Consider the following 26,150-nt stretch of genomic DNA (forward strand, 5'->3'; position numbering starts at 1 on the left):
TATATATATATGTCGGAGTGGCCTCAGCAACTCCGTTTACACTTTGCATTATGGGTTTCTTGATTTTTTTAATTTAAAATTGTAAAATTGTAAATGAATTGGAATAAAACTGTTTTGCGCAGTGAGTCCCTCCGTTTCTCTTCACACTCCAAATAGCAATGCAACGGCTGACGCAATTCAACCGCCATTACACCTACTCGTTACTTTTTGTAATTCAGCAACATCTAAGCATTCCGGGCCACACTCGGCAGAGCCTTTAGCTCTCACCTCGCTCTCAGCTTTATTCGTTCAGTTACAGTTCAGTGACGTTGGAGAAACAAATATGCAAAGGCTACTACGATCATAAATACACACGAAGCTTCTTTGAAACGAACAAGTACGACAGAGCAAAGTAAAAGTGAACATACAGTATACACTGCATATATTAAACCATAGTATTTACTACTTATATTAAACTACAGTTGTTACTACGCCGACATATACTAGCTGACCCGGCGAACTTCGCCCCGCCCAATTTTTATTTTTTTTTTTTGGATATATCGTATAACTTTACCACAAATAATATAAACTTCAAACAACGCATTTTCATTTAATGTTTTTAATGTTTGTAGCGCCATCTACTGTAACATACCGCACTCAATACCGCTGTTAGCGCCACCAACTGGTGGATAGCTCTTTGCTAATAATAAACAAATAATTTGCAATAAATAAATAATGCGACTATAAGGAGAGTTATAAACTATCCTATCTTTCAAGTTGGACCAAACTGCACACAGTGTTAAAAATTTCATTAAAATCGGTTCAGTAGTTTAGGAGTCCATCGCAAACAAACAACGTGACACGTGATTTTTATATATTAATATATAAATATATATACATATATGTAAGTTACTTACGTTCTCTGTACATTTTACTTCCTCTAAGAATGAATAAAAAGACATCTACATACATATGTCTAAATAATTGATTTTATTTTATTTCATTTTTTTGGTTTTCTACATTTTTATTTCATTTTTTGTTTTTTACATTTTTATTATTACTTACTTAATTTTTCAGACAATTTAGCCATAACCTCTGACAGCGAGGTTAGTGCTTGTGTTATTTGGGTCAGCACCTCTGTCATCTGCACATTTTGCTCTACAATTTTCCTTTTTAGAGCAATGGCCTCCTCCTAGAGGAGGCGATGCGACTGTTGGTGAGGGCGCTGGAGCAGGCGATGCGACTGGGTGTTGGCGAGGAAGCTGGAGCTTGAGCTATATTTAAAAACAACGGCAAAACCTTTAAGTATAAAATGGCCCAATTATTACCTCTTAAGGCATTTAAATTATCTGCTAACTCCGACCAAAGTATTTGCAGCCCTTGAGGGTTGGTCGGAGTTAGCTTCCCCCGTTGCAACTCAGGATGCTGCTTGCAAAATATTATGTAATGTTGCAGCTGCTCCTGAGTTGTCCTTTCCGTTTTTGTACGCCTAGGAATATATGAAATTATTGTATAATATGTATATATTTAAAATTTGCAAAATTACTTACTTATCTTGATTATCCATTGTTGTGTCCATTTTTGTTTGCTTATTTTTATTAAAACAGCTGTTTGACAGCAAAAAGCTTTTCACCTCACGTGGTGACTTTTTTAAGCTTTTTTCTTATGAGGTCAAGAATGGCCTCACAAAATATGCCTCACAAGAAATCTCTCAAATTTTTCCTCTCAACTCAGTTGAGAGGTTTTTTCAGAATAGGGCTGTAAATAACTATTATCGAAATGTTGATTTCAGTTTGGTCATTTTATACATCTCTAAATAACAGCTGATTGGATTTGTTTGTTTTCAGTTTTAGTTGCTAACATAGTCCATAGTATCCATTGTCTAAAGTGACAGAAGTTATATTATGATGGAAAGTTAAAGAATGTCAAGTCAGACTTGATACTATGCTAATCCAACGAATTCAGTAATTAATCTGCTATAAATATATATACATATATGGTTGGCTTTTGTCTAGAGTTAGTTTTATTGCTGAAAGATACGTTACCGAAATCACTTATAATGGATAATTTTTTACTGAATGAGCGCAGAAACCATTGGTCGAAATGTAAGAATATGTGAGAGTGTCTATAATTTTAAACAATTTTAATTTATTGAATTTTTTTATACAGCTCAAATAAATAGGGAAACCAGTATACCGTATGCAATATATGGCGGTAAATCTTATGTTAAGGAATACAACAATAGGTATATTAAAACTAACAACGAAAATGAGCATCATATTGCAGAAAGGTTTGCTGATACGGGGACTGGTGGAAATGACTTAAAGACGGAAAAAGAGGTAGGTGATTATGTCAACGACATAAAACATTCGGGAAAATTTTAGATTAGCATATCCCCCTTCAGGCACAATTCCGATTTCTTTGGCGTCGCGATCTGAAAAGAAAGAGTTTGGAAAGAGGAAGTCCACCTGATTAAAAAATATATAGGGTTATAGGGTCCGCAAAGGGTTGGGTTTAGTTAAGTATCCCATTTTCGCTGCTTATTTCTCTTAAATGCGTGCACGGATTTTTTTAAATTTATATAGCACGGATAGCCAATGAATTAAACTTTTATTTAAATGTAAATTAATTGTTAAATGTTAATTTGTTTTTTAGATATAAGTAAGCAAAAAACGCACATTTTCACATCTTCTCAAAAAATGGCTCTCTTCTTTTGAAGTTTTTGTTGCACTGCTTGCGAAAAATTTAACCAATTTAACACACACACATTCTTTGAAATATATTTAATTGAATTAATGATAAATTATGAATTTTAAGTTGCAATTTTATGTACAATTTAATAAATAAAACAGCTTTCAATTACGTCTTATACTGTTCCTTGAAATGTAAGCAAAATTACTGAATATGAACTGTCAAACGACGAAGAAAATAAGCACAAAAGGAAGATAGTAATAACCCAACGAATCAAAATGGTAGGCCTTATATACTGCGGCGGTTGTTTCAATGTAATATATTATACTGAAAATATAACGAAAATTTGGAATAAAAAATCGCGCGATTTTTTATTCCAAATTTTCGCCTGCGGCGCTTGTTTCGATGTAATATACTGAAAATATAATGAAAATTTGGAATAAAAAATCGCGCGATTTTTTATTCCAAATTTTCGCCTGCGGCGCTTGTTTCGATGTAATATACTGAAAATATAATGAAAATTTGGAATAAAAAATCGCGCGATTTTTTATTCCAAATTTTCGCCTGCGGCGCTTGTTTCAATGTAGTATATTATGCTGAAAATATATTCAAAATTTGAAAAAAAAGATCGCGCGATGAAAACCCAATTTTATTATTTAGGGGGTCTTGTATAAATGGTTGGTTGGGTTATCTCGGTACTTCAACTACTTGTATGCATTATTACCGATGCATATACAATTTTTAATTTTCAGTGTTTTTATTATTTAAATAAAGTGGATTTCCATTTTAATTCTTTGAAATAATAAAAATAATAAACATAGAGTCACTCTATGCGTAAAAATACACAAATTTTATAATTAGTGAAAATTGTATGGAAAAACTACGATTTTACACCATTTTCAGGAGGCTGCCCTAGAGCCCCCCGTGGTCCTAGGGGGGGAAGGGTGCTATTATTCAAAAGTTCCATTCATTACCTTTCAAATGAGGGGGGTATCAAGCCCCCAGCCCCCTCCCCCTTTGCGCAAAACCTCTTCAAAATGGGATACTTAACTAAACATTCCCCTCCGCAAACGCTTAGTTTACGAGATATTCGACTTCAAAATTCAAAAATTCGAACATTTCAACAAGCTATTTCCCCACATTAAACACACTTTTCGACATTTTTTTACTTCAAATTAATTAAATTTAACTATAAACATTTAAATACATCCACATCTTTCACTTTTTGTATTCAAATTTAATAAACAACTAGTAGTAATAATAAAATGCTTAGGTTACCCCTGGTATTGGCTCGATCAGGATTATCTTTTTAAAGGAGTACTGCGCGAAAGTACTTCAGTCACCCTGGTTATGGGCTCGACCAGGGTAATTTTTTTTAGAACGCGGCCGAAGGCCGCCAACGCAGAAAAGAGTACTGCACGAAAGTAGTTCGGTCACCCCGGGTATTCGCTCGACCAGGGCTATTTTTTTAGAGCGCGGTCGAAGGCCGCCAACGCAGAAAGGAGTCCTACGCGAAAGTACTTCTGTCACCACACCATGATATAAATTTTACAATATTATCATAAGTTTTTACTTATTTGGCTTTGTCGAACATAAATCGCGGGTCGGCTTTAGTATACCATCCCAGGATTTCGGGAATAAAATGGGTATGGTTGGATAGAGGAGATTCTCCAGATCACGAATATATAAGGTTATAGCCGCAGGAAGCTTATAGTTTTCGAGTTATTCGCGTTTTAAGTTGAAAATTTGCAATATTTTAATTACATATTTTCGATATATAAAATTAATTTTGCACTTATATTTTTCACTTTTATATATACTAACACATCACTTATTCATTTGCACACATTTATTTTATATAATACGAGTATAGTGCAAAAATAGCTTTTAATACACATTTAAATTATTGTTGAATTTGATTATTTAAGAATAACAAATGAATTACAAACTGTTATATAATCAGTATTACCTTATCGTTTACTTTGCTAGGTTCGTATCTCTGGATTGACAAATAAAATCAACACTGTTTAATTTAATTCAACAACTCTTTATTTCACAACTCGTCTACACTATAGCAGTTTACTCTTAGCACTGATTGATTACGTTGGCGCTGCCACGGCTTATGTAGCCACGCACTTCTCGCTGATGCCGACGTGTCCTTCTAGAATATTGCGTCTGGAAATTACCAGAACATAATGCTATACGGCGCCAGACGCAAGCAGACAGCCGCGGCGCCAGACTAAGCAATTGTTTAAGTAGACAAGCAGACAGTGCGGCGCCAGATGTCTATTGTTTCGAAAAGCAGACAGCCGTGGCGCCAGATGTCTACAACAAGACAAATGCTATTCCATATACCTACAGCTATTGTTCATAATAAGGGATGCATATAGCAATACAAATATAACTTAATACTACTTTTGTAACACTGCCCTCCACTAAAGCCTAATCGTCCCGATTAGGCACAAATCCTATTGAACCAAATGGGGCAAGCCTCTCCAAATGTACTACTTTCATTTTACATCGTGCTTTTCCATTTCTTTGTATGCGGTATACCACGTCATTAAGTCGTTTCATCACCATATAGGGTCCTTCCCAGGCTGTCTGCAGTTTCGGGGACAAGCCTTTCTTTCGAAGTGGATTGTACAGCAGGACCAGATCACCTTCTTCAAAACCTTTTGAATTTGCCGCTTGATCGAACCGGTCCTTCATCTTATTGCTCATCAGATGCGTGTGCTGTCTTACCATTAGATGCAATTCATTCATTTCTTCCTTTAAGGCAGAACAATAATCTCCATCATTTCTTACAGCTGTAGGATTCGTTCCAAACTTAAGATCAGCAGGGAGTCGCAGATCAGATCCGAAAATAATCTTTGCTGGCGTGTAACCAGTTGTCTCGTGCTTCGCTGAACGATACGCCAGCAGGAACATCTGGATGCACTTGTCCCAATTCCGTTGATCTTTATTAACGATTTTCCGCAGATGTTCTTCGAGCGTTCGGTTGAATCTCTCCACCATTCCATCTGATTGTGGATGTAACGCTGTTGTCCGTGTCTTGTGGATGCCCAATAATGTACAGACTTCTTGGAAAATGGAAGATTCGAAATTCCTGCCTTGATCTGAGTGTAATTCGACGGGCACTCCGAACCTTGTTATCCAATTTTCTACAAACGCTTCGGCTACTGTCTTCGCTTCTTGGTTTGGTAAGGCATATACTTCTGGCCATTTACTGAAATAGTCCATGACAACCAGTAGATATTTGTTTCCGGCCGTACTGGTTGGGAACGGACCTGCAACATCCATTGCGACTCGTTCAAATGGTGATCCCACGTTGTACTGTTGTAGCCTACCGCGACTCTTGGCTTTAGGACCTTTAGCTGCCATGCACTCTACGCAATTACTTATCCATTCTGCTATGGAATCTCGACAACCGATCCAGTAGAACCGTTGTTTAATCTTCTCTATAGTTTTTGTAATCCCAAGGTGCCCTCCACTAGGTCCATTGTGATATTCTTTCAATACTTTCGGGATCATGGACTTCGGTACTATGATCAGCAGACGAGACTGTTTGCTATCTTCGCTTTCCCAGGTACGATGAAGGTATCCATTAACGAGGTTTATGCTGTTCCATTGGGCCCAATATGCTTTTGCCGTTGGACTCTCGCTACTTATTTGTTCCTTTGGTGGTCGTACCCCATTTTCTTTGGCCATTACCAGTTTTGCAAGATTAGGGTCCTCCAGCTGATTGATTCTGATGCGGTGAGGAGTCCAATCATCTTCAGGTTCTATATTCAGTAATCGCACGTCGATTATACCTCCTTTTCCCTCTGATATGGAGCAATGTTTACATTCCAGTGGACAAGGGCGACGTGATAATGCATCCGCATTTTTGTGGTGAATCCCCTTTCGATGTTCCGTTTCGAAGTCGTAATTCTGTAATCTTTCGATCCATCGTGCAATTTGGCCTTCCGGATTCTTAAACTGTAATAACCATTTTAATGCTGCATGATCAATCCTCAGCAAGAATCGTTGTCCATACAAATACTTGTGGAAATGTTTTACACATTCCACCACAGCTAGTAGTTCTTTTCGCGTCACACAGTAGTTTTTCTCTGGTTTCCCGAGCACTCTGCTGTAATACCCAATTACTCTTTCTTGTCCGTCGATGAGCTGAGACAGGACACCTCCAATTCCATAAGCACTCGCATCTGTATCCAGGATGAATTTCTTTCCAGGTATTGGATAAGCTAACATCGGCGCCGTACAAAGTAGTTCTTAAAGCTGCTGAAACGCTTTTTCCTGTTCCAACTGTCATACAAACGGGAGATTCTTCTTTGTTAAATCATGTAAACTTCTAGCCACGTTCGCAAATCCAGGTACAAAACGGCGATAATACGTGCATAAGCCGAGGAAACTGCGGAGTTCATGTATGTTGGTGGGTTGAGGCCAATTTTTAACTGCTTTTATTTTTCCCTCCTCGGTGTGAATCCCCTCAGTTGACACTTTATGTCCGAGATATGTGACCTGCTTCTTCCATAATGAAAACTTTTTGGGATTCAAGCGTAATCCGGCTGATGCTCTTCGCTGAAAGACTTCCTCTAGATTTTTCAGATGATCGTCAAAACTTTTTCCCATGATGATAATGTCATCAAGATACACCAAACATGTCTTCCAGTTGAGTCCTTTTAACACATGTTCCATCAGTCGCTCAAACGTTGCAGGCGCATTACATAACCCAAATGGCATCACAGAGAATTCCCATAGCCCGTCGCCCATACTGAAAGCGGTCTTTTCACGGTCACGTTCATCAATCTCGACTTGCCAATATCCACTTTGTAGATCTAATGTAGAAAACCATTTCGCTCCAGACAAGGTGTCTAATGTATCGTCGATTCTCGGTAGAGGATAACTGTCTTTCTTTGTGACATCATTCAACTTCCTATAATCTACGCAGAAACGGGTGCTACCATCTTTCTTTTTAACTAAGACGATAGGTGAGCTCCATGGACTTATTGAAGGTTCGATTACACCGTTTTTATGCATGTCTTCAATAATTTTGTTAGCATCTTCACGTTTTGCTAGTGGAACCCTACGCGGAGCTTGTCGGATTGGTTTAGCGTCTCCAGTATTTATGCGATGTTTGACAATGCCGGTTCTTCCTGTGTTGTTTCCTTCGTTTGCAAGTATGGATGCGTATTTTTCTAATAGTTTTTCTGCTTTTAATTTTTCATTTCCATGCAGTTCGTTCAGCAAATTGTTTAGGAGTGTAGGACTTATCTGCTGTGACTCAATAGTAGGTTTCTGTTGTGACCGTTCGCATCGTGCTATTGCACTTATATTCTGGCACTGTCCAATTACCGCTCCTTTCTTCAGACTTATAAGCGTGTTGAATTCATTCACTACTCTGACCGGAATGGTGGCGTCTTCTCTAGTTTTCACAAGCGTTCTTCCTACCAATATGGGTGTATCTATTTTTGTTGGTTCCACAATCCACAATTCTTCAGTCCCACCTCCTCCATTCACTTTAGCCCATACAATCGCCTCAGATTTTGGTGGAATACTCTGATTATCATCAACAATCACCCTCTTACTTTCAACGTTGGTCACATATCCGGTGTTTATAGGCATCTCCATGTTCTGGAAAACAGCATTTGCTTGTTTAAATCCAAAGTAACCCCGTGATCAATCATGAGATCTACTCCCATTATAATTTCATCCGTGATTTCTGCTACGATGAAGGTGTGATTAACTTCCAGGGTACCAATCATCACTTCGCAAAACACTTTTCCCGCGACAGCTGCTTCCTCTCCGGTGGCCGTTCGAAGCTTGTAACCGACTAATGGTTCAACCGTTCCTCTTACCACACCCGGTCGGATAATTGAATGTGTGGCACCAGTATCCAAAGTAAGCGTTGACAGTCGTCCATTTACGATACCGTTGATAGTAAGATTGTTGTCATGGCGACCTATTTGTGATATCGAGATGGCGGGGCAAATAGTTGTGGGAACCAGCTCACGCCCCTTTGAACTGTTCCGTTTTAGTTTAACGACTTGTGAGATGTGGATGCACCGTCCTCGTTATCTGTTGGTTGTTTCCGTTTCGATGGGTTTACTTTTATATTGCAATTTCGGGCAAAGTGACCCGCTTTTCCACAGTTGAAACATCTTCCTGTTGTATTTACTCGCGGTGCAGCAATTGTCTTCAGAGTCTTCAATATTTCTTCCATCAGCGCCGGTTGTTCCATTTCAACCCTTTGTACTTTGTGTGCTGGTTTACTTAGTAGAGAAGCTGTTTCCTGTGTGAGGGCGTGCGAAACCGTTTCAGCAAACGTTCTTTTTGGCAATGCATATGTGGCGCGTTTGGTGTCCACATCACGAATTCCATTTATGAAGCTTTGAATTTTTACCCTCTCAATGTAATCCACAGGTGCATCTGCATTTGCCAGATGAGCCAGTCGTTCTATTTCAGTTGCGAACTCTTGCAATGACTCGTTCATTTTCTGACCCCTATTTTGCAGTTCGATCTGGTATATTTGTTTCCGGTGCTCACTACCATATCGTCTTTCTATCGCACTCATCAATGCCTCATAGTTGTCCCGTTCACAGTCTGGAATAGTCTGAAGGATTTCTGCCGCAGGTCCTTTCAATGATACAAACAAGGACGCTACTTTGTCCGCTGCATTCCAGTTATTGGCCATTGCTGTCTTTTCAACCTGAAGTTTGAAAATTTGAAATGGAATACTTCCATCGAATGTGGGTGCCTTCAATCTTGGATTATTTGTTGATGGTGCAGGGCCATGCAGTTGCAGTTCTCGCATCCGATTACTCAAATGAAGAACTTCTGATTTCAAATTTTCTTCGTCATTTTTTAACGTGCTTAATTCGTCTTCCAATTTTGAAGCTTTCTGTTGCACTTGTGTATTACTTTCTGTAATCTGTTGTACCAAACGCTTTTCTAACTGCGTATTATTTTCAGTCATTTGTTGTGTAAGGCGAGACTCTAACTGTGATGTATTTTCAGCTATTTGCGTCATTTGCTGTGCCAGACGATTTCCTGTTTGCACTGCATTTTCTGCATTTTCAACTATTTGCGTCATTTGCTGTGCCAGACGATTTTCTGTTTGCACTGCATTCTCTGCCATTTGCTTAATAGCCACTAACAGCATGTTCATGTCCACACTCGATGATGTTCGTTGTTCTTCTACTTTTTCTTCTACCTTTGTAGAAGTTTCTGGCCCAACAAATTCGAACTCGTCCACATTAATTCCATCCGCTTCCATTGCTTCACGTAATCGTGCCTGCAGATCCGCCTTTTGTCCGCTTATCGGCAAATTACGCTCCTCCAGTTCCTTTTTTAGTTGCTGAATTCTCAATTCTCCGAATTTAACCATCTTGAATTTAGATTATTTGACAATCCCACTTCTGACACCAATTGTTACGAATTTACTCCTTACTAGTTTACTTTGCTAGGTTCGTATCTCTGGATTGACAAATAAAATCAACACTGTTTAATTTAATTCAACAACTCTTTATTTTACAACTCGTCTACACTATAACAGTTTACTCTTAGCATTGATTGATTACGTTGGCGCTGCCACGGCTGATATAGCCACGCATTTCTCGCTGATGCCGACGTGTCCTTCTAGAATATTGCGTCTGGAAATTACCAGAACATAATGCTATACGGCGCCAGACGCAAGCAGACAGCCGCGGCGCCAGACTCAGCAATTGTTTAAGTAGACAAGCAGACAGCCGCGGCGCCAGATGTCTACAACAAGACAAATGCTATTCCATATACCTACAGCTATTGTTCATAATAAGGGATGCATATAGCAATACAAATATAACTTAATACTACTTTTGTAACAATATTTTACAAACTAAAATAAAAAACAAATATGAAGAAATATTATACCCTAAATACAGGAAACATAATCGTTGATAAACATTAAAAAAAATATAAAAAAATTTAAGTGGCTGCCAATGTAAAAATGAGTTCTACGGGAGAAAAAAAATGTATATACCCGGTGTTGGACCGACCAGGGTTATTTTTTTTTGAAGCGCGGCCGAAGGCCGCACACGCAACAAGGAGTACAACGCGAAAAAATTCTGATACACCCTTGTGTTGGACCGATCAGGGTTATTTTTTTGAAGCGCGGCCGAAGGCAGCCCACGCAAAAAGGAGTTCAACGCGAAAAAGTTCTGATACACCCTGGTGTTGTTGTTCGAATTTGTTGTATGAAATTTTCATATTTGGGGTATAATCTGTTCCCTTTATTTCATTTAGTTATTTTACAAATGATGTTGATAAGGTAACACTGATTATATGACAGTTTGTAATTTATTTGTTATTCTTAAATAATCAAATTCAACAATAATTTAAATGTGTATTAAAAGCTTGTTTTACACTATATTATATAAAATAAATGTGTGCAAATGAATAAGTGATGTGTTAGTGTATATAAAAGTGAAAAATATAAGTGCAAAATTAATTTTATATATCGAAAATATGTAATTAAAATATTGCAAATTTTCAACTTAAATCGAGAATAACTCGAAAACTATAAGCTTCCTGCGGCTATAACCATATATATTCGTGATCTGGAGAATCTCCTCTATCCGACCATACCCATTTTATTCCCGAAATCCTGGGGTGGTATACTAAATTCTTCAAGGTTCAGGAGAGCGGCTTTTCCGAAAACGTGCACCAATTTTCACGGGAAATGTCTTAAAATTCGTGTTTTTAATTCCAATTTACGAATATGTATGGCGCGTTATCTATTTTACTGTTTTTTTTTTGCAATAAAAACAATAAAAAATATTACGATATTTACGCTATAAATGGCATCACTGTTCGCAATTCAATTGCGCACTGGTGACACAAGCAGTGATCGGGTTCGAAATATCGATACTCACGATATTCGAGACTAAACAAGAATTGATAAAAGGAGGGATACATAATAGAAAAATAATAATAATTGGAAAAATAATAAGTAATTTAAATATCGATATTCTCAATATTCGAGTCTGAAAGAGAATTGGTAAAAATGAGAAATACCCAAATTCTTCTTCTTTCTGCAATAATAATGAATTATAAATTTTCCTATTATGTATTTCTCATTTTTACCAATTCTCGATCAGTCTCGTATATCGAGAGTATCGATAATTCGAAAACGATCAGTAGTGCATGATTCAATAGTGGCCATTCAAATTTAAAACATTGATGCCGTAATTTCGAACGTAACCTTGCCTTTTTCGTTGAAGTGAAGTGATTGTAAAGTTTTTCATATTTTTATAAAAATAACAAAAAAAACAATTTTTCTTATTGATTAACTAAACAACATCAATAATTACGTGTTTATAACTTATAGAAAGTATAATTTTGACATCTAAAGACGTGTAAAGTGTAAAAGTGAATTTATTATTTCGGGAAATACGATGTTTTTTGATAAAAACAAAGAAAATGTGGATTTTAAAGGCACGCGCCATACATATTCGTAAAGTAGAATTAAAAATGAGTATTTTAAGACCTTTCCCGTGAAAATTGGTGCACGTTATCGGAAAAGCCGCTCTCCTGAACCTTTACCTTATTTTGTGATAAAAAAAACATTGAAAATCTCACAACAAAACAATTACGGCTAGATTATGTTCGAAATTATGGCACCACTGTTGTAAAGTCGAATGGGCACTATTGATTCATGTACTGATCGTTTTCGAATTATCGATACTCTTGATATTCGAGTCTGAAAGAGAATTGGTAAAAATGAGAGATACATTTTACTTCTATATTATTAAAGGCTCTTGTGCTGAACACAATGACCGTGACGGACTGCAGCAGCACCACAGCGAACTGAAAATTGCGTTGTGAATCCTACTACATAAAAATTTGTGAGAAGGCTGCAACATAACAATGGCCGGCATGTACACAAAACAACGCAGTTGTCCATTTTGTATGTACACAATTTCGTTGTGGCCATACTAATACCTTTCACTTCAATGAAATTTTAATATTTTGTTAAAAGTGAAAATTTTTATGCAAAAAATAAGTAAATAGGTAAATTTATTTGTTTTAAATTATCAATTGTTATTACAAATGATATAATAGAGCTATTTTATTTTTATTTGTAAAATAACGTCAAGTTTGTTAGAGCTGTAAATAATTTTACATTTTACATATTAGTGGCATCACCATTTTACCTCATCTCTCTACCTTCAACTCTACAATATTAGAATATATTGAAGTTAGCGAGAGCGACAACTGTCGGCCTGTCAAAATAACTGTGTCCATACGAACGTGTGTATTTTAATATTTGACAGATGTCGTTTGCAGTTTTTTTTTGCAGTCTGTCGCAGTCAGTGTATTCAGCACATCTCTATAGTAAGAAATGCAGTCATGGAGTATTGTTTGTAATGTAGTGATTTTTTAATCACGTTTATTACATCGGGACGGGCAGTTACGTTACTCTTGTATGTAAATTCATTAGCCTTTCTGGTACCTTCAGCTTAAAGGATTTGAAGCTTATAGGTCTAAAATCAGTAGCATTATGGTGTGTTCTTCTGTCTGGTTTTGATAGAACTTCTTGGAATGTTTCCTTTTGTCTACTATCAGGCCTAGATAGTCAGCTGCGTTGCCAGTGGTTCTGGTTGAACCTCCGTTGTCGCCGTGTGCTGAGACCTAGGGTAATGCGTTTTAATAAGTACCTCAGGGGAGGTCCAAGCATTTCCTTCTGCCTTTATGTAAGCAGTATTGATGTGTCCTTTGCATAGTATTTTACATAGCCTAGGGGGTTCTCTGGAACCTTCTATCGATGTGCAGAAAGATCGCCATGAGTCAGTTTTGTCTTTCCTGACTGCTTTCTTTGTATCTTTTCATGATATTTTTGTAGGGTGGCTAGTTTTGGTCCTGAAACTCTCATTGAAAGCTTTTCATAGTTGTGTTCTCAGGTTCTTAAAATCAATGTTCCACCAAGGACTTTCTATTTTTCAGATCTGTTAGCTAAGGGCATTTATTGAATGTTGTTCTTAAGATTTTTTTTATCTTCTCTACCTCTGTATCAAGTTCTTGAGGATTGCTGATACTATTACTAAGGGAGGCAGTTCAAGCTCTTTTCTTGCTTTCTAGTAAATTTGTCCCATGCTGTTCTTCTTCTTCTTCTTAATTGGCGTAGACAACGCTTAAGCGATTATAGCCGAGTTAACAACAGCGCGCCAGCCCGGCGAAGTCGATCAGCCTCTCATCCGAGGCTCTTGTTGATTTTTCATTGGTATAATTTTTTACGTGGCCGGTCCCAAACCCAGCGCACAACCCTGCGGAGGGGATGTTTCGCCTTCTCATTTTAGCTCGCCTTCAAACGGATGTTCTTAGGCTACCCAGAGGATACTTGGTCAAAGACCGGAAGTCGTGAGCTGCTTGAGTCAAAAACCTTTCCTCACTTGCGTGAACTTCTACACATGGCTCCATCCTCCTGTTCTTCTGGGGTTTTGATATATGACAGGAGTACCGAATTTTTCGCGAATGCTGAAATTATCCAGAAGTAATCCGACATGGAAGGTTCATCGGACTCCATCCAGTCATCCACAACGAGACTATCTTTCTCTCTGTTGATATCGTGAGGTCCAGTACTTTCTCCTAACCCGGAAACCTTTCAGAGTTCAGGGAAAATATAGTTGGCCTATCGTCCTTGTTGCATGCGATATTGTTGCATATACATATCTACTTGAATGCCGGTGGTATATCCACGTTATGAATCATGTAGGGTGAGACCAAGAAGAAATGATTTTACTCTACTTTTACCACCATGATATCTGCTCTACTATTATTTGGACAAAGGAATGCATTTATAGTTTTTTTGATAAGAATGCATGCCTTTGGTTTATATACATAGGTATGTAATAAAATAATGTAGTTGCAGCTGTTTAGCCCTTTAATGGTGTCGTCATTAACCCAGTGCTTCTGTATAAGGCTGGTGTTGATGCCACTCTCGTTTATGAGTGTTGTGAGATTCGCTGTAGCACACTTCGAGGGATGCAGGTTTATCTGCACACATCTAAGGCTATTTTTGTTCCGTGATGTCCAGGTTCCTTAGCAGCTGGCTGGTCGTCGACATCTTCCGTATCGTCTCCGTCAGCCGCTTTGTCGCCTTGCAACATTTTCAGGGTGGCGATTGACATGGAAAGCCTGGAAATGCCAGGGAATTTGAAATTGCTGGAATAGTCAATGAAAAGTCAGGGAATTTGAACTTGGGTCAGGGAAATTTATAATTTATTTTTTATTGTCTACAGCATTTCAATTCGAAATTGAGATGATGTTTTAAATTCTCGCGTTATTTAAACTAGGTAAACTGTAATAGTTTTTTATGTAAATATAAGTATATTTTACACTTTCTTTTTAAGATAGTAAAAATGCTTAAGATTCTTTATTGTCAGCACAATTAACTTTTTTCGATCATTAGCTAATGATATTGAACCATTCCTCACAGAGTTTCAAATAGATGCACCTTTGGCTCCTTTACTTTACAATGCCTTTTCCAATATACTAGTTAATCAATTAGATCGCATTGTTGACCATGATATGAAAACGGCAAAAACTGTGCATGAAATTGATTTAAGCAATGATAAGAACTTACTATCTCCTAAACGAATGGATCTTATGATCTAAAATAAAAATAAAAGTCCACTCGAAATTCTTGAATTCCGGCAGCAATGTAAGTAGTGTTTAATCACTGCCCGCTTCACTTACCACTTGTTCGCTTTGTTCATTTTAAAATAAAGAACCAAACTCGGGTTTTACCACTTTATTAGTGTAGCTTTTCAGAGTATAAATTTGACACTTCTTTGGTATGTTTTCTCACCAATATAATCACTATTATAAATTAATTTCAAATTGACTTCAAATGATGGATCGAGCTGGAGCGCTGCGTAGCGGTGGCGGAAAAGCGACGTGGATTCAAAGGCGGTCGAATCTAGTGGTGAACGCTCTTGTAGCTTCAAAATGAATTTTTTCAAAACAAATGCGATTACATGTTTTGACTCGGAAGTTGTTCTGAAAAGTGGGAAGTTTGTGAACAGCGATTGAAAAATTTAATACTGACTTTGACTAAACATAAATGGATTGATAGTATTAGTGCCGATAAAGTCAACCGTGAATTCAAAAATATATGCTCTAAGCCTGTAGTTAAAGAATTGTCGAGAAACTTTTCAACATCATAAGAACGTCTGGATCGATTGTGGATTCAAATTTTTGAAGATTTTCCACCATCTGATGGAAGATCAAAGGCTTTCTCGCGGTCGGTAGCCAAGTATTTTGTGGCAATCGAGTCGGATAAAAGCGAGTCGGTTGTAAAGGCAGTTTGATACGATTAGTTTTTGTAATGAACCCAATTAGTCGTTTCGCAATAATTTTTTCAAACGTCTTGCTGAGGCAAGAAAACAAAGAAATAGATCTATAAGTTGTATATACGGTCAAGTTCGACAGCTTATGCGGTTTGATTATTGGAATGACTGTGACAGTTTTCCATGCATGAGGATAGTAGCTTTTCGCAAAGATGTTATTATAGATAGTCATTTTTGTGTGGCAATTAAAGGTAGATTTGAAAGCATCGGATAAGATATACGATCGATGCCAGGTGTTTTGCCTTTGGCATGTATGAGGGCAGATTTGAGTTCACAGTATGTAAACTTATTGTCTAAATGAATTGCCGGTAAGGAACGATTTATTGGAGCGTAGGGCATGGAAAGCCAACGATGTTTTTCCTGGATGTATTCTTCATAAAAGTTTCCGTCAATTGAATATTGAGACCAATGTTGTGAAAAAGTTGCTCCAATATCAATGGAGCTGCTTAGAACTGTTCCCTCGGATTGAATAACTGCTGTATGGGGGTGTGGGATACTGGTTAGATGTTTGATGTCATGCCAAATTTTTTGGAGGTTGATGAAGGTTTGTTTTTTGGAATGTAAGTATTGACAACACAAATTTGATGGTTAATTTTTGATTTAATTGATGAGGTAGACAATGTTGAAGTAATATTAAAAATTTCATGAGGAATATGTCTTTAACCAGTTTACCAACTCCTTGTTTGTTAGTTTGTATATTGTATAGATTAAAAAAGTAGCCCGCGTATTGTTTGGGAAAATTTGTTTTTTTTTTTTTTGATACTTGTTATTGGAACGTGAATTTCCTGAATACATATCACATCTGGGTTCTTTTCTTTGATAAGTAATTGCAAAGCTCATGGTAAATGTTCCAATATCCATTCATGTTCCACTGGATAATTTTTAATATCATTGATGTAACCGAGAGGAAAGCAGAACGTGAGAATATATGTATATTCATATGAATAGTCGTGCATAAAGTGTTTCGTTATTCTAACATTTCGTTTTCTGATGTGTTTTGTTCTTGAGTAGAAGCGATAACTTGAGATAGAGTTGGGAGAGGTTTTTAATATGATTGGAATTGAGAGGGAGAGTATGGTGAGTTTGGTTGAAGCGGAGGATTTATATTACAGTTTGTTTCTATTTCGTTGGGCTCTGTTATTAGAGGTGAGATTTAAAAAACCGGAGAGTTGGAAGAGTTATTTTGTTTGTTGGTATTGACAGTTGATGGAAAAACGCAAAACTAATACAGCTCTGCAAACTGACGTTAAGCAACACTAAAAGCTCCGTCAGGATCTGGAAGGACCTCTCCGAGCCGTTTGATACCAAACGAGGTTTCAGACAAGGCGACTCTCTTTCGTGTGACTTCTTCAACCTTCTTCTGGAGAAAATAATTCGAGCTGCAGAACTAAACCGAGAAGGTACAATACAATCCTCGCTCGACGTCATTCATTATTTCCGTCCTGCTATATGGTGCTTTATGCGTTGGCCACGGCGAATATCGCATTCGATTAGACGATGAGCTGTATGAGATATACGACGACATTGACATAGTTCGTCGTACATTAAAAGACAACGGCTACGCTGACTGGATCATGTCGTCCGAGTGGACGAAAATACTACAGCTCTGAAAGTATTCGACGCAGTACTCGCGGGGGAAGCAGAGGAAGAGGAAGACCACCACTCCGTTGGAAGGACCAAGTGGAGAAGGACCTGGCTTCGCTTGGAATCTCCAATTGGCGCCACGTAGCAAAAAGAAGAAACGATTGGCGCACTGTTGTTAACTCGGCTATAACCGCGTAGCAGTTTTCACGCCAGTAAAGAAGAATAAGAAGATTTTACTATGGGGGAGTCTGGTATGTTGGCTTGTTTGCAAAGAGTGGTGGATCTGTGGGAAAGGTCTATATTCTCAATATTGGTTTGGGCCTTATTTAAGTTCTTTTTATTGGTGGAGTTGGTTCTGTTGTTTGTTGTGACTCTACTATAGATTTTACTGGTTTTGCTTGCGTTTGTACTCAATGCAATGCCGGCATATGAGCTATTGGAAGATTTTACTACGTTTGTTTGTTATTTGTATATTTTTGTAGCTTCCCGCATTCAGCACTTGTTCGTAATTTTGATTTTTATAATTTTGTTAGCTTGTACAAATTTTAGACATTTTTTGGAGGAGGAGTGGTGTGCTTGGAAACAATTTGCGCAAAAGGTGCGACCACAGTCGGAAGGAGAATGCGGAGGGAGGGAACAGTTTTCACAAAGAGAATAGCGTTGGCATTTATTCTTTGCATGCCAAGAATTTGACAAGATTTGCATTAAAAAGATCGTAGGTCATTGAACAGCAAATGTATTCAACAATACTCAGTTTTTGACGTCGATCGGTTTATTTCTCGTTGAGCTACGATGTCAGAAAAACGCGTTAAAAGTTTTACTTATAAGTATATGTTTGTACCTCCGAGCTGTCGCTCTTTAGAACGCTGCCATCCAAAAACTGTTTAAGATACGACCTTGATGATTTCACAAAATATTTTTGCAAATATAAACTATCGAAAACGTAAACAAAAGAAAATTTTTTGAAAGTGTCACTGGTAGAGCCCCTTACATAACGAAAAAGAGCTGGTTTTATGCCGCGGTGTCTAAATTTGGTATCATCACAAAACAAATACGGCTGTGTAAACTGACGTTGAGTTATACCAAAAGCTCTGTCTGGATTATGAACGACCTCTTGGAGCCGTTCGATACCAAACAAGGTTTCAGACAAGGCGACTGCCTTTCGTGCGACTTCTTCAATCTGAGCTTGGAGAAAATAATTCGAGCTGCAGAACTTAGGCGAGCAGGTACAAGGTAGAGTGTACAGCTGCTGGCGTATGCCGATGATATTGATATCATTGACCTCAACAACCGCGTAATTAGTTCTGCTTTCTCCAAACTGGATAAGGAAGCGAAGCAGATGGGTCTGGCAATGAACGAAGGCAAGCCGAAATATCTCCTGTTATCAAACTGGTTGACAGTCATAACTTCGAAGTTTTAGATAATTTCGTCTATCTTGGAACCAGCATTAACAGCAACAACAGTGTCAGCCTCGGAATCCAACGCAGAATAACTCTTGTCAACAGGTGCTACAATTAAGAAGTAAAGTACTCTCTCGACGAACAAAAACCAAACTTTACAAGTCACTTATTCCCGTCATGCTATATGGTGCAGAGGCGTGGACGATGACAACATCTGTTGAGTCGGGCTTAAGAGTTTTCGAGAGAAAGGTTTTGCGAAAGATTTATGGTCCCCGTAGAAACGTGTCAGCTGAGTGCCCTCTCACAACGCAGGGTTGCCAATCTCGATATACTGTAGTAATTATAAAAGTTGTCTTCAATATGTTTGAAATTTTCTTAAAATAACTAAAAATCAGAGTCGAATGCTGTTATTTATAAATATTGGGTTGTCAAAAAAGTTTTGCGGTAGTTCTAGTTTTATTCGTCGCATTGGGTCATGCTATACCTTTTTGGAAAGCTCATTTCACGCTCTAACACATGTTTGATTGATTGTCGTTTTTTTTAAGTCGTTCGTGAGTTATAGCGTCGAAAACATGGAAGAAGGATAAAGAGAAAATACGGCATATTTTACAGTACTACTACGATAAAGGCAAAAAGGCATCTCAAGCCGCCAATAAAATTTGTGCAGTTTATGGACCCGATACAGTTTCCATTTCCACCGCACAAGGATGGTTTCAACGTTTTCGTTCTGGTGTAGAGGTGGTCGAAGATGCGCCACGCTCCGGAAGGCCTGTCGTCGAAAATTGCGATAAAATCGCTGAATTGGTCGAGAGAGACCGGCATAGTAGTCATCAAACCGTTATAAACCATTTGAAGAAGCTTGGAGTCACTAAGAAGCTCGATGTATGGGTGCCACACGAATTGATTTAATAAAAATACCGCAAGACTTCTTTGACAACCCAATATATAAACTATTTTTAATAGTTTGTTTTCAGCTTTGATATTTTATATTATAAGAAATGTTATTGAAAACATAGATGTGTACAAAACTATATGTATATGTGTATTGAGCAATGGCAACATTGTTCAAATGAAAACAAACAAAGATGGCTGATTTCTGGGCTTTCACCACGGGCTCAACTTTTAACATATTTTGCTCGCTAAGGAAGGAAAAGGAAGGAAGGGAGTAGCGTTTTTGGCTGTTTCTGCTATTAGTGCTAAATGCAGTAAATCGACGGGAGAGCAGTAGTGAATCGGATGGCGTGGAAATCGTTAGCATCTACCTCGTTAACGTAAGGGCACAGGTGGGCCCGTCACAAAAACAGCGGTACATGAAAAATGCAGCTTCAAACTACTCAGTAGACAACATGAAAGTGAATGTATTCCAATCCGATTCGTCCACCATAACAAACAAAAATAATAATAGTAACACGAACAACAACAGTAGTCAAGTCATCAAGAATAAATAGAGTCGTTGAGCGGAGTCTAAAATTTTGAAAAGCAAGGTGTTTGGACATTTTAGAATATCGGGGATTCGCAAAAAAAAGTCTAATTTAACATCATCATAAAATGGGTCAAAAAAGATCAATGCGCTCAATGACCCGCAGTAGTATTTGATGTAGCCGTTTTAAGCAATATTTCCGCAGCAGCACTTTCGTGTTTCGCGCAAGCACAGTCTGTAGCGAGCGAAGGGTTCTTAACGACTAACGCTGTAATTGGTGTGACTATGAGCAAACCCATTTGGCGCTTTGCCACCACTGCCATTATTTTTACCAACACATACATATAGCCCACAATTACCATCACCATCGTCGGCCTCGGCAAATGTGCCAGTAGCGTTGATACAACCGCCAATACCGACAACTGCAACATCTTCGCCGTCGTCATCAACGCTACCGCCAACAAGCCAACAATCAACAGATTCGCAGCAAATACAATCGCAAATTAGATTTTAGTATTTACAGAAATGCAACTAAACTAGAGCAACAAAATAAAAACAACTATACTCTTTTAGACGAAAATTTGTTTTGCTATCTTTGCAAAAGTGCATTTGCACTATACTTACATATGTAGGTATACATAGCATTTAAGCATGCGTTTATTTGTTTTGCTATTTTTAAGTTAAATTTAATCTAATCAACTAGTTTGTGCTAATTGTGTTAATTTCGGTTGCCCTACTTTATTTTACATTTGCACTAGTTTTTCATTGCCCTTATTATTTTCATATTTTCAAATTATATTTTAGTCGTAATAAATTATTTGGGCAGCGATTATTAAAGAAAATATTTTCTACCATAAATTATGCAGCATGACAAAATATTAAGAGTTTTTAAGATTGAACTTAGAAAGTTAGACTCACAAACAAGCGCAACTTGATTAAGGAGCTATACCAGTGTGACGCATGAAAAATGTGACGATTTTCGTGATTTTTTTTAAGAGAAGATACGCAATTTAATATTTCGAACTTCTTTGAACGTAATAAGGTATATTTTTAGCTATATTTTAAGATTGTTTTTTACAAAAATGTTCAAAAATAATGGAGTTATGGGCTGTCCTCGAAGGTGCAGAAAAAAGTGCCCCACTGCTGGCAAGATTCCGGCCGAATGAGTAGTTGAAACAAAAAAATATTCCGGCCGAATGAGTAGTTGAAACAAAAAAATTTTTAAAGTTTAATAAACTTAAAAATATATCCTATACAATGACTGACGATCTTTGAAAAATTAACAAAATGGCGTAATTAAAAAAAATCGTTTTTAGGTAAAAATGGTCGTTTTTTTAATACCAAATTGACAATTTTCAACCAATCAAAAAGATCGTAGGTCATTGTATATGTTTAGAAACAGATACATAGTTTATATGTGAATTTAGTAGTAGAAATCATCACTGCTACTTTTATACATATTGTATTATGTGCCAACATTCTTAGCACTTAATTGTATACAACAACACTATAACATTGTTTAAAACTAAAGATATGCTGGCTTTAAGTCTGAGCGCTGGCAATCCCCAAACCGGTTTTGTCTATTTGAGTGACTTTGATAACGCACTCTTATCATACTTGCATAGGCAAGCATACATACCTACATTAGTGTAAATGCATAGAATTAGAACATGTACCACTATCTCAGCTGATCGTTATACCGTAGCCACCGTATGAATGAGGAGAAAGGCTGCAGGTTAATCAACTTGTTACAGCTGTTAATTTAGTTAGTCGCAATTGAATGTCGCGGTAATCGCAAGCGCAACCAAATTACATCGCAATAAATCATTATAATTAAAATAATTAAATTCGTTGTTTTTCTTTCGAAACAGTACACGGGCAATAAAAAAGCTTATTGCCCTCTAAACATTTTGGTGACCCCGACGTGATCGCGGAATTAACTTTATCGTAATAATAATTTCGTAATTTTTCGTAAATTTATTTAAGCCTTTACGGTCTTTGACAAAAAATTGCACCCAAGAAAATGGAATCGGCTGAAGCTAAGAAGAAGCTGGATTCATTTATCCAACAAGTCACCGTACTCAACAACACGTTGACTTTTGATGTCTTGCGTGAATTCGGCGAAGCTGCCGTGGAGCTGCGTATCGAGCAAGTGGATAGGCTGGAAAAAAGGTTTGATGCTCTCTACGCGCAACTAGAGGATAACGACGCTGATGATATTTTAGCGGAATTTACCAATCACTATATTGAGGTAAAAACCAAGCTGACACGTCAGCGGCATGCTTGCCAAGCTTCCGAAGCTCACAGCTCCACGACGCGGCCGTTTGCTGGCGATCAAACTTCAATTATTGTCTCTCAGCCAAAGCAGAGGTTACCGGTGCTGCAAATTCCAACGTTCAACGGTAAATATTCGGATTGGCCGGATTTCTTCTCGATGTTCAACACCGTTGTACATCAGGACGTAGATTTAACAAGAATTGAGAAATTCCAGCACCTTCGGTCAAGTCTACGTGATGCAGCGTTGGACACCATTCGTTCATTAGAGATAAATGAACAAAATTATGATAAGGCTATTGATTTGCTAAAAGCTAGATTTGATAATAAACGATTGAATTTCCAGGCTCATATCAGAGATATTTTTCAGCTCAAGAGGGTAGAGGGTGATAGGGTTGCCAAACTTCGAGAACTCAGCGACACCGTAAATGTTCATTTGCGAGCATTGCGAACTATGGGAACAAAGGAACAGATTGCTGACTGCTTACTTATTCAACTAGTGTCCCAAATTTGGACGTCAAATCTCGCGCGAAATGGGAGGAACAAACACCTGTAAGTGAAATATCTACATGGAATTCAATGGCTAGATTTTTGGAACAACGCTATCAACAACTGGAAAATGTAGAGAATGTCCTTGGACTTCCGGAAAAACAGGTAGGCAAAAAATTGTCAAATCAGATCAGTCGTAAGGTGCTTTTAACGGCAGCTGTAGCTGGATGCATATTGTGTAGTTCTAGCGAACACAGAATCGCAAGGTGCAAGCAGTTTCTAAGCCTTTCGCCCACCATGCGCTATAAAGAAGCAAAACCGTTAAACCTATGCTTGAATTGCCTTCGCTTAAAGACTGCAAGTCAGGAAACTGTAGACATTGCACGTCGAAGCATCACAGTCTGCTCCATCAAGACACAAATTCCTTTCCTACAACTTCACAACCAATGGCTTCTGATAAATCACCGCAGCTATCACAACCAACTACATCTAGTTCGTTCAACCCGTACTCGTTTTCTTCTTCATCTTTCGGTCCTTCAGCTTCTGCACTCGTCGCATCTGAAGTTCAGGCTAGCGTTGCTGACAGAGAGTTCGTTCTCTTAGCAACCGCCATAATTTATGTAAAAAATCGATCCGGCACCCTCATTCCCTGCAGGGCTCTGCTAGATTCTGCGTCACAATTAAACTTTATAACCAATCGACTCGCTAATCAACTACAATTGAAGAAGATCAAATCTTCACAGTTCATTTCTGGTATAGGCCAAAATGATTTCGTTGCTAATCATATCGTTAATTTCGTCCTGCATTCACGCATTAACAATTACATTGCCAAATTGTCTGCGGTTATCACCCCCACCATCACCGATGTTCAACCATCTCATTCTTTAAAGGGTATTAATTGGAATATACCACAAAACATACGCTTAGCAGATCCACACTTTTTCGAACCGCAACGCGTTGATATGCTCATTGGAGCTAGTTTATTCTTTGACCTGCTATGCGTCGGTCAGATACGCCTGGCTGAAAATTTACCGCTTTTACAAAAAACAAAGCTAGGGTGGGTTGTATCAGGCGCAACAACATACAACATTTCGAAGCTATCTTGCTTAGCAGCCATCGACACGGCTCTAGCAAATGACACAGATGACGACTTACATAACCTGGTTCAACGCTTTTGGGAAATAAAGAATTGTATTCACTCCACACCAAAGACTACAATAGAGGAGGATTTGTGTGAAGAGCACTTTATAAAAACCCATAAGCGATTGGAATCTGGTGAGTTTTCGGTTCGATTACCAACAAAATCACCTTCTTGTGAACTAGGAGAGTCGTATCAGCAGGCTATCAATCGATTCAAGGCTTTAGAGCGGAAATTTCAGCGCAATGCTGAACTAAAACAACAATATTCGTCATTCATTAGGGAGTACTTTGATTTGAACCATATGTCAGTCGTTGACACTATACCGAAGCAAATTCCAATGAATTTTATGCCACATCACTGTGTTTTAAAGGCTGATAGCACAACAACAAAACTACGTGTTGTTTTTGATGGCTCTGCGCCAACCAGCAATGGACTTTCGTTGAATGCGATTCTGATGAAAGGACCAACCATTCAACCTCCACTTTTTGATATTTTGCTTCGATTTCGCACTTTCAAAATTGCTCTTACTGCAGATATTTGTAAAATGTACCGCTGTGTAAGAATATCTAATGCAGACAACTTCCTGCAGTGTATAATATGGAGGGACAAACCTAAGTAAGATTTTAGCAGTTTTAAGTTGGATACCGTCACTTATGGAACGAAGCCAGCTTCTTTTCTAGCCATTCGTTCAATGCAGCAGCTTGACCGCGATGAAGCTCATGTTTATCCCGTTGGAGCCGAAACGATACACAATGGATTTTATGTGGATGACATGATTACCGGTGCAGGCTCGGTGGGCGAAGCAAAGATGATATTAAATGAGACTAAAAAGTGTTTATCTCTCGGAAACTTTCACTTGAAGAAATGGTGTTCGAATGATGAGCGAGTCTTAATTGATATTGAGGATAATGACAAACAGGACTTCCTAACCTTCGACGACGGTACAAGCATAACAAAGACACTTAGATTGGTTTGGGACCCAAAGTTGGACGTATTCATATTTTCCTTTTCACCCTTCGGAACACCGGCTAAGGTAACTAAACGGACAATCCTTTCGGCTATAGCCAAGGTTTGATCGGACCTGTGGTGGCCAAAGCCAAAATATTCTTGCAGCATTTATGGAAAGAGAAGATACGTTGGGACGAAAGCCAACCTCAAGCAATTCAAACCGAATGGCTAGAAATATGCAATCAATACAAACTAATTACTCGTTTTAGTTTTGACCGATACTTGTTGATGCCACAACAGTGCTATCGTGGTTGCGTAGTGAAACAGCTAATTTCAACGTTTTTGTCGCAAATCGCATTAACAGCATTCAAACTCTCACAACAGGTATGGTTTGGAGCCATGTTCCAACAGGTTCCAACCCAGCGGACGTCCTTTCAAGAGGAGCTAGCCCCAAGGAACTATTAAACATGGACCCCTCTTATCTAGGTGGCGATCAATCTAACTGGCCTAAATCTCCTCTCCTACCAACAAAGGACTTGCCCGAGGGCCGAAAGCGTGCATTTGTATTTGTTTCTACTTTAGACATTTCTTTAAGTTGCAAATTTGTTAACTCCTTTGAACAATTACAGAGAGTATATGCATATATTTATCGGTTTTCCAGAAGAGCTGGAATGAGATTTTCTGGACCACTCAAAGTAAGGGAATTACAGGAAGGAACCTTTATACTTATACGAATGATTCAAAAGACGCATCTTCGAGATGAATACAAAGCACTCGAATCCAAAGAGGCGATAAAGTCTTCATCTGAAATTTGTTCACTCGTTCCCTTTCTCGAC

The 26,150-nt window shown here is 38.1% G+C and overlaps 2 protein-coding genes across 5 annotated transcripts in view; one reads left to right on the top strand and one right to left on the bottom strand.

Annotated features, from left to right (window-relative positions):
* Positions 1-961: 961 nt before the first annotated feature.
* On the bottom strand, positions 962-1,657 carry LOC125775602 (uncharacterized). Its single transcript, XM_049446251.1, has 2 exons — positions 1,530-1,657; positions 962-1,468 (listed from the first exon to the last, which is right to left on the bottom strand). The coding sequence occupies exons 1-2, from the start codon at positions 1,556-1,558 to the stop codon at positions 1,153-1,155; spliced, it is 345 nt and encodes a 114-aa protein (XP_049302208.1). The 5' UTR covers positions 1,559-1,657; the 3' UTR covers positions 962-1,152.
* Positions 1,658-1,820: 163 nt separating this feature from the next.
* Positions 1,821-26,150, top strand: part of LOC105222865 (hypothetical protein) — a 163,076-nt gene continuing 138,746 nt past the window's right edge. For all 4 annotated transcript variants that reach the window (XM_049462471.1, XM_049462472.1, XM_049462474.1 and 1 more), the window contains exons 1-2: positions 1,821-2,084; positions 2,149-2,318. In XM_049462471.1, the coding sequence (XP_049318428.1) occupies positions 1,976-2,084; positions 2,149-2,318 (279 nt within the window). In that variant the 5' untranslated portion in view covers positions 1,821-1,975. The remainder of the gene's footprint in view (positions 2,085-2,148; positions 2,319-26,150) is intronic.

The sequence above is a fragment of the Bactrocera dorsalis genome, chromosome 1 (genome assembly GCF_023373825.1).
Source record: "Bactrocera dorsalis isolate Fly_Bdor chromosome 1, ASM2337382v1, whole genome shotgun sequence".
Lineage (NCBI taxonomy): Eukaryota > Metazoa > Arthropoda > Insecta > Diptera > Tephritidae > Bactrocera > Bactrocera dorsalis.